The sequence below is a fragment of the Pelophylax lessonae genome (genome assembly GCF_965119305.1).
Source record: "Pelophylax lessonae genome assembly, chromosome: 11".
Classification (NCBI taxonomy): domain Eukaryota; kingdom Metazoa; phylum Chordata; class Amphibia; order Anura; family Ranidae; genus Pelophylax; species Pelophylax lessonae.
The window spans coordinates 10116217-10126513 of NC_138778.1; the positions used below are offsets into that span (position 1 = coordinate 10116217).

General features: G+C 37.8%; 1 protein-coding gene across 1 annotated transcript in view; it reads left to right on the forward strand.

The window, feature by feature from the left end:
- LOC309567091 (myosin-3) overlaps nt 1–7078 on the forward strand; it is a 76948-nt gene extending 69870 nt beyond the window's left edge. The window contains exons 36-39 of the mRNA XM_082272415.1: nt 1155–1259; nt 1340–1435; nt 4150–4287; nt 6679–7078. Of these exons, the coding sequence (XP_082128541.1) occupies nt 1155–1259; nt 1340–1435; nt 4150–4287; nt 6679–6702 (363 nt within the window). The 3' untranslated portion in view covers nt 6703–7078. The remainder of the gene's footprint in view (nt 1–1154; nt 1260–1339; nt 1436–4149; nt 4288–6678) is intronic.
- The last annotated feature ends 3219 nt before the right edge of the window (nt 7079–10297 follow it).

Genomic DNA, 10297 nt, shown 5'->3' on the forward strand with positions numbered 1-10297 from the left:
TGCCGGGGGACAGCTGCAGCATCCACCTAGGTGAGTATAAATGGGGGAAAACATTAAAACCCATACTTCTCCTTTACGTTTAGTAAGACAAATCCATTTCAGAGGTCCAAGCAACCAGGGGCGTACCCACAGGGGTTGCAGGGGTGGCCATAACGACCCGGCCCCATGCTCCAGGGGGTCTTTCCAGTCCCCCTGTACACCTGGATGGGAGATGCAGCGGGGGTGGTGGCATGTAGAGGAATCGTTCCCTCCTTGCAGCCGCTCAATGCCCTGCTTCTCCTCCTATCCCTCTTGCATATATTCAGCGGCCGCAGGAAGGAAATGGAGGGCATCGGTTGCCCTACATCCCACCCCCTATCCCTGTCCTGCTGCCCTGGTTCCCTGTGTGTTCCCCTGGCCCCCCCTAGCGCCTGCCCCTGCAGTGCTGCTGGATTTCTCCCTCCCACCTAGCGCCGGCTGCTGCAATATTTCACCCCAGCCCTCAACAGGGGTCGTAAAAATAAATTAAATAATAAAAAATAAAATTGTATTGTAAAAAAAAATTAAAATTGTAAAATGTAAAATTATAAATTTTTTTACAAAAATTGTAAAATAAATCAACAAAATGGTTAAAAAGATAGATGAAAAAAAAAACAAAAATAAAAAATTACTGATACCAGTGGCGGAACTACAGGGGGTCCCAAAGGTCGCACTTGCGACCAGTCCCTGGCGTTCCACCACCATGGGGGGACTCCAAGACAGCAGGAAGGGGGCCTGCTGCCGGACCGTAAAAAAGTGCCCCATGATGGGAGTAAAGGCCCCCGGGATCAGTTCAAAGGGCACCAGCTGGGGGCCAGGGGGGCCCTTCATGGTTTCTTGCATCAGGGCCCTGAAGGTTCTAGTTATGCCTCTGTAGGCAACTCTTGTCTTCTTACAATGATCTGTTTTATGAGTGACAGACATTATCCTTACTACTATGTCAAAACATTCTTGAAAGTCTCAAAAGTTTACACATATGTCAAGAAGAACCCTTGGATGACATTAGTTTTCATGCAAAACTTTAGAAACGTTTTTCAAAGTTTTTACTCTGCAACATATTCAACAGATTAGAACTGTGAACATTTTTATTTGGTTCTGTTTTCCCCAAAATTTAATTTTTTGATTGGTTGCTCCAGGTGAGAGAACTGGAGACAGAGCTGGATCTGGAGCAGAAGAGAAGTGTTGATGTTATTAAAGGTATTCGGAAATATGAAAGACGTGTCAAAGAGCTAACATTTCAGGTAAGAAATTGATACTCCTGGGATTTTGTTGCTTTTTCCTTTTGGATACACCAGTTAACTCACCAACTGTTTTATGGCAGTCTGAAGAGGATAGAAAGAATAATCTGAGACTCCAGGATCTAGTGGACAAACTACAGCTGAAAGTGAAATCCTACAAGAGGCAGACCGAGGAGGCGGTAAGTGCCAGTGGGACCTGGCCCTTGGTGTGTAGTCACTAAGATGAGGGTTTTAAACCATTTGCCCAATTTTGTATTTCACAAAATCCCTGAAGATTCATGTGATTACCTGAACAGCATTGCTGAATGATAAAAAGTTGCTTCAACTGTACTATAGCACCAGTTCTAAGAGAAGTTCCTGAGAATATCATTGGGGTCCTGGGTGCAAAATACAGAGCTATAATTCACAAAAACTCCTGGCTACCATTTGGCCCTATGGGACTGGGAGATACGGTCGAACACTGTCGACCCTGCCTGGCCTTCCCTACATGCAGTAGTTCCCTTGGGGGCCTTTGATCTCCCTTTCCTCTGTGGGTGATCCTTGTGAGACAATTGGGGGTATGACGCGGCACCTATGGTGCTTTACCTGGTATTAACACTGATGCCCATTCCCCATTGGATCATGACCGATCTTGGGATTTGATCTCCTATAGTCTGGGCTGTTGACTACAAGATATATAAGGGAAATCCTTCTCCTTTACGTGGTGACCCCCTATCTCCCCCTCAGGGGGGCTTTTGATCCTCTGAGGATCCCCGCGTGGCCAATAGGACACCTTGATGCCTGTTGATTTTTCATTTATAAAAATCCCAAAGTTCCTGCGCTAATGAAGTGAATTTAAAGTGGTATATGTGATAGTGGAAGCAGCTAAACACTTGATCTTTATAGAAATCAAGAACCATATGTGCAACAAATAGTGTAGCGCTAACATCAGCAACTGAAACCATACATAATATAGTGCATATAATAGATATTGAGTACAAAAAGTGACATGTGCAATAATAATACTAAAAAGTATTAATAAAAAAAGTCCTTTAACCACTTTACCACCGGAGGATTTTGCTGTCTTACGTCTGGGCCACTTTTTGCGATTCGGCGCTGTGCGAATTTAACTGACAATTGCATGGACGTGCGATGCCGTGCCCAAACGAAATTTACGTCCTTTTTTTCCCACAAACAGAGCTTTCTTTTGGTGGTATTTGATCACCTGTGCGATTTTTACTTTTTGCGCTATAAACAAAAAAAGAGCGTTTATTTTGAAAAAATAACAATATTTTTAACATTTTTTTATATGAAATTCCCCCCCAAAAAATGTAAAAATCAAAATTTTTTAAAATTTTTGGCCAATTTGTTTTCTGCTACCTATGTTTGGTAAAAAAAATCACAATAAGCGTATTTTGATTGGTTTGCACAAAAGTTATTGCGTTTACTAACTAAGGGAAAGATTTTTGTCATTTTTGTTGTTTTTTTTTTTAACGCGTAATGGCGGCGATCTGCGATTTTTTTTGCGGTACTGCGACATTGCGGCGGACAGATCAGACCCTTGACTGACATTTTTGACACTTTTGGGGTTACCAGTGACATTACTACAGTAATCAGTGCTATACATATTACATGTTACTGTAAAATGACACTGGCAGTGAAGGGGTTAAATTTTTTGGAGAGGGAGGGGTTAGTGTGTCCCTAGGGGCGTGCTTCTAACTGTGATTGGCTGTGGCTTGAGGTGTAGGAACAGTCCTACATAGTAGAACCGTATGATCACTATTCTTACACAGGGGAGAATGACAGGCGGCTGTGTTTACATTAGCCGCCTGCCTTTCTCCCGCTCTAACGGACGATCGTGAGTGACCGGCGGACATCGGGTCCGCCAGGCACACACGCGGGGGGGGGGGGTCCGTGACCGAGCAGGAGCGGGAGCGCGCATCCAGCGGCGCTTGCTTGCTCCCCAGAGCCTCACAAGCTAGTGACGTACCCCTACGTCACTTTGCTGTGAGGGGCTGACCGCCGCAGTATATGTACTTGCGGCGGTCGGCAAGTGGTTAACAGGCTACTACCGTGCCGTTTAGTCGATTGGGTAACCGTGTTGCACAGATATCTGTACTTTGTTGTCATTTGAAATGATATGTATTTTTATGAGGTTTTGAGTATTGTTTGGTTCACTCAGCCTCTTTTTCTTTTCTTTTTACATGTTTAATAAATATTTAAATTTCTATATAAAATATCCTTTATTGTCTGTTACTCCCTTATATGTATATGCCTCGCTAAAACCCCGTTGGGACCATTTTTTCCTCTTTTCATACCATTATTCTTGGGGGATGGCATGATACAAGTATCACCCGACACATGTCCTTTTCCTGTATTATAATTCACAAAAACACCCAATACTCATAGTAGTAGCAGCCATGTTAAAGCATAACTAAAGGCAATTTTTTTTTTTTAGTTTTGGATAGAGTGGAGATGAATTAGAACACTTATTAGGTTTCATTGTTGTTTGTGCCCCCCATTAAGGAGATTCACATTCCCCATTTATCCTGTTTACCGTTATCATCCAAAGTGAAATTAAAAGAAAATCACAAGTTTTGGGTTGTCCCCAGAAAATTAAAGGGGGAATTTTCCAATGGGGATACTAGTTCTGCTGACCTGGGGTCCCCAAGGAATTTTTAGGGATTTCCCTCACTTCCTGTTTTGGCTATGGGATAGGAAGTGAAGGTAAATCTCTGCAATGGGACACAGATGGCATAAAATAAACTGACAGAGGTTATAACCCTCCCTTACTCTATTCAAAATGAAAATAAAAGTTATGCCTATAGTTCTATTTTAGGTTCTCCTCAGAAAGTTCAGATTTCCCATTTCATATATTTCTGATACCGAACAACTTCTTTTATCCTTTGATCAGGAAGAGCATTCTAACACTAACATGTCAAAATGTCGCCGCGTCCAACATGAATTGGAGGAGGCGGAAGAGAGAGCGGATATTGCTGAATCACAAGTTAACAAGCTACGGCTGAAGACCCGGGAGACCATCACCACCAAGGTAAGTCTCCTTCATATCGTACAATATTATGATTATCATGTATGGTGGCCTTCATCAATGGATTTATGAAAGAACTTATAGGTGGTCATCGCTCCAGAGCTACACTTTATTGTCAAAAGTATTGGGACGCCTACCTTTACACGCACATGAACTTTAATGGCATCCCAGTCTTAGTCCGTAGGGTTCAATATTGAGTTGCACCCTTTGCTGCTACATCATCTTCAACTCTTCTGGGAAGGCCGTCCACTAGGTTTAGGAGTGTCTATGGCAATGATTGACCATTCTTCCAGAAGCGCATTTGTGAGGTCAGGCACTGAAGTTGAATGTGAAGGCCTGGCTCGCAGTCTCTTCTCTAATTTATAATCCCAAAGGTGCTCTATCAGGTTGAGGTCAGGACTCTGTGCAGGTCAGTCAAGTTCCTCCACCCCAAACCCGCTCATCCATGTCTTTATGGACCTTGCTTTGTGCACTGGTTAAACCTTGTGGACGGCCTTTCCAAGAGTTGATGCTGTTATAGCTCCAAAGGGTGGGCCAACTTAAAATGGAGTTCCAGCCTATTTTGCAACTTTAATGATTCCTGGAGTGCTCGCTATGGTGATCAACCATTGGGCATTTTCAATTTTTTTCGGGGGTCCCTTACCTTATTTTCAGGGCATTTTTGATTGTATTTCCTCCTTCTCCCCCCCCTTTGTGGCCACGGCCACTGACATCACTTCCGCCTTTGCATTGCATCCTGGGAGCTGTTTGTCATCATTCCCAGGAGGCTGGAATCAGGAAGAACTCCCAGAACACTCCCTGGAATCAGGAAGAAGGACACAGCAGATTACACTGCGGCTTCAGATGCCCACATCCAAGTTGGCCACTCTCAGACATCGTTTTTAAAAGTAAAATTTTGACTAAAATCCAATACTATACACCTTGTAAGTATGAGAGTAGCGGTTCTGTAAAGGGCGATGGATTAGTAGTATAGGGTTTTTTTTTTAGTTAAAAAAGGTATTTGAGGCCGGAAGTCCGCTTTAATATTGAACCCTATGGACTAATGGGATGCCATCAAAGTTCATGTGCCTGTAAAATCAGGCGTCACAATACTTTTGACAATATGGTGTATTTCTGAGGCAAATAAACAGAATTCATGAAAAACTTTTTTTTTTTTTTTTTAATTTTGACTAGTTCTAGGTAAATAATTGGCTGGTTATCTTTTTATGTGTAGTAGGAATTAGTAACAATATAACCGTATGAATATGCAGCATATATTGTCAAGTGAAGTCAACCATTGTACTAGCCGACAGTTTCTAGCCCAGTGATGGCAAACCTTGGCACCCCAGATGTTATGGAACTTCATTTCCCATGATGCTCAACTACACTGCAGAGTGCATGAGCATCATAGGAAATATAGTTCCGAAACATCTGGGGTGCCAAGGTTCTCCATCACTGTTCTAGCCTAGCAAGGTCAACATAGTGTCCAACTGCTGACACTGGGGTAGAAAAATGCTCAACTCACTAAGGGCTTATAGGCACCAGAGGGATTGGGTTGATCTACTGCAGGGGTGGGGAACCTGTGGCCCGCGGGCCGCATGCGGCCTGCACAATCGTTGCGTCTGCCCCCCCCCGTGCCGCTGTGTCAGAAGGAGCCGATGGCTCCGTCCTAACAGTGTGAGTCTCAGAAAAGGGTGGACCCGGGGCGCAGAGCAGTGCGCCCTGAGCCCACCCATTTGTGTGACAATAGCGAATGAAAATTGGCTATTGTAACACGGATCCTCCCCCTGGCCAATCAGGAAGCAGGTTTGAAACCCGCTTCCTGATTGGGCGAAAAGGCGAACACATGCCATTGGTCAAGGAGGAGGCGGGAGGACTCGAGGAGAAGCCGCCACTGCAGGTAAGAGCACTGGCTTTGTGCATTGAAAGGGGGCACGCTGTGGTCAGTCTGCATTGAAAGGGGGCACGCTGTGGTCAGTCTGCATTGAAAGGGGGCACGCTGTGGTCACTCTGCATTGAAAGGGGGCACACTATACCTTGATTACTGAAGGCCCCTTTCACACTTTTGTGAACTCAAAGTCACGCAATTTTTTACAGCGTTTTTTTGCCGCAAAGCAATGCTTATTACATTTATGCATACATTTTGTACGGCCCCCGAATGATGTTACAAAAATCCAAATGGCCCTTGGCAGAAAAAAGGTTCCCTACCCCTGATCTACTGTATAGGTGCTGCCATTGTCATATAGGCTTGTGGCATGGGTACAGAGCATGGACTATAGCAGGATCACAGGTGGCACTCAGACATTAATAGAACCATGACCCTTGCCAGTACTGTATCATATGTTGCCTTATTAATGATACTTTATAATGTATATTATGAATCCCTCATTTATTGACCATTACTTTATCTTTCAGGTGGTTATGTCCAGCGTAGAATAAGCTGACTGCAACAAAACACGGCGATGAGACACACATAATGTGTATTCCATATGGTGGCATCCTTCTTTGTCAGACCAGTATATACAGTAAAGGCAGTGTCTTTGTCATTGAGGTCTTGAATCTTTCTGCTTCCAAATACTCCACTATAGCTGCTGTTACACCTTCTGCCTGGGATTGGTAGGTGTGGATGAACCCCAGACGTTGCAGTAGGATGTGTGGCCAGAAGCCACCAAATGAAGAAGCTCGTTGGTTCACTAGGAGCATAGCATGGGCAAGGGACAGGGAAAGGGAAGGAGGTATTTATTGGTAGCTCTTAATATGTTGAATGTACCGGCAATGATTTTATGATGGGTGGTATAGTACATACCGTATGTGTAAAAATATAAATGCAGAAATTCCAATTTTCTGGTTCATGTACGTGTGGAAAGTGCTTGGGGAATATATAAAACTACATTTTTACACCCCTAGTGTCAAGCCTCTGAGCCTCATTAATGATGAGTGGACATATCTTCCTATGAAACCTATCAGTACAGACAGTAAGCCAATCAAATCCATGGCATAGGGCCGGCCATAGACGGTTCAGCAGGAACCGGCCAAGATTCAAACTATTAATGGGCAGGCTGAATATACCAAGTTGAAGGTTTTACCCCCTTAATGACCAGGCCATTTTTTGCAATTCGGCACTGCGTTAATTTAACTGGCAATTGCACGGTCGTGTGACGCTGTACCAAAATAAAATTGATGTCCTTTTTTCCCCACAAATAGAGCTTTCTTTTGATGTTATTTGATCACCTGTGCGATTTTTATCACCTGTGCGATTTTTATTTTTTGCGCTATAAACAAAAAAAGAGCAACAATTCTGAAAAAAAAACAATATTTTTCGCTTTCTGCTATTTAACGTTCCCAATAAAAAAATAAATAAATTTAAAAATCAATTTTTTTCATAATTTTAAGCCAATTTGTATTCTGCTACATATTTTTAGTAAAAAAATCCCAATAATCTTATTTTGATTGGTTTGAGCAAAAGCTATCATATATATATATATATATATATATATATATATATATATATATATATATATATATATATATATATATATATATATATATATATACTATATATATATATATATATATATATATTTGTATATATATATATATATATATATATATTATATATATATATATATATATATATATATATATAAACAAAAAATGTGCCAATCTCCTCAAATGTCCATCAGGATTGTTTTGTTTCTTATCTATGAGGCAGCAGCTATATCATATATTTTATGTTTTCATAATTTTATATATATTATATATATATTTGTATTGATTTTATTTTACTTCTCCTAAGCGCAGGGTGATTGAGATAATTTTGGGCAACACTGACTTATCCCAGTCCTTTTGAATATATATATATATATATATATATATATATATACATATAATATATATATTTATAATTTTCTAGCAAAAAATACTGATTTTAACTTGTAAATAACAAGTGTCAGAAATAGCTCCTTAAGTGGTTAATTAGAACACTTTGCATATTTTGAATAAACGTATTATTAATACAAACAAGACCAATGTTTATAAATACCTAAAATTTTTGATTCGACCACTCCAAAATTTATCGATTTGAATGTTTTCAACTCAAGAAAAAAATCTGTAAATTTGAAGAAAATTTGAAAAATACATAGAACGAATCCCAAATATGAATTCTGAATACAAATCCCGAATATGAATTTAACAAATCAACCAAAACTAAATAACTAGATTAACGAATCTAAATAAAACGAAAATAAATGAAACAATTTTTTTTTGTCATGCACATGTCTAGTTTAGGTAAATCTAAAGTAAAGTTGTTTGTCGCCATTTCACAAGTGCATGCAATTTTAAACCCTAACATGTTAGGTATCTTTTTACTTAACTTGACATCATCTTTTACAATATACAAAAAAATTGGGCTAACTTTATTGTTTTTTTTTTTAATTCAGTGTAATGTATTATTTTTTCAAACAAATTGCGTTTGAAAGAGCGTTGCGCAAACACTGTGTGACATAAATTATTGCAACGACTGCCATTGTATATATATATATATATATATATATATATATATATATATATATATTTTTTTTTTTTTCTGACTATTTCTGACACTTGCTGCCAACAAGTTAAAATCAATTTTTTTTGCTAGAAAATTACTTAGAAACCCCAAACTTTATATATATATATATATATATATATATACATATATCCACATATATATATATATATATATCCACCTGTATATATATATATATATATATATATATATATATATATATATATATATATATATATATAAAATGTTTGAGATTTCTAAGTAATTTTCTAGCAAAAAATACAGATTTTAACTTGTAAGCAACAAGTGTCAGAAATAGCTCCTTAAGTGGTTAATTAGAACACTTTGCATATTTTGAATAAACGTATTATTAATACAAACAAGACCAATGTTTATAAATACCAATCTAAAATTTTCAATTCGACTGGTTCAAAATTGATCGATTTGAATGTTTTCAAATCAAGAAAAAAAATCCGTAAATTTGAAGAAAATTTGAAAAATACATAGAACGAATTCCAAATACGAATTCTGAATACAAATCCCGAATATTAATTTAATGAATCAACCAAAACGAAATAACTAGATTAACAAATCTAAATAAAATGAAACGAAATGAAACAATATATTTTGTTGTCATGCACATGTCTAGTTTTGGTAAATTTAAAGAAAGTTGTTTGTGGCCATTTCACAAGTGCATGCAATTTTAAACCCTAACACGTTAGCTATGTATTTACTCAGCTTGACATCATCTTTTACAATATACAAAAAAATTGGGCTAACTTTACTGTTTTTTTTTTAAATTCAGTGAAGTGTATATTTTTCAAACAAATTGCGTTAGAAAGAGCGCTGTGCAAATACTGTGTGACATAAAATATTGCATGCCATTGCATTCTCCAGCTTCTTTGCTAAATAAATAAATAAATAAATAAATAAATATATATATATATATATTTTTTTTCTGACTATTTCTGTCACTTGTTTCTTACAAGTTAAAATCAGTATTTTTTTGCTAGAAAATTACTTAGAAACCCCAAACTTTATATATATATATATATATATATATATATATATATATATATATATATATATATATACTGTATATATCTATATCTATCTACCTATATATATAGATATATATATCTATATATATATATATATACATATAGAGATATCTATATCTATCTCTCTATATATATTTATATATAGATATATATATATATGTATAATGTTTGGTTTCTAAGTAATTTTCTAGCAAAAAATACAGATTTTGTATTCTGCTACATATTTTTGGTAAAAAAAATCCCAATAAGCGTATTTTGATTGGTTTGAGCAAAAGCTACTATCTAATCATATATATATATAAAATTATAATTCTAGCAAAAAAATGCTGATTTTGAAGCAACAAGTGTCAGAAATAGCTCCTTAAGTGGCTAATTAGAAAACGTTGCATATTTTGAATAAACGTATTTATTAATACAAACAATACAA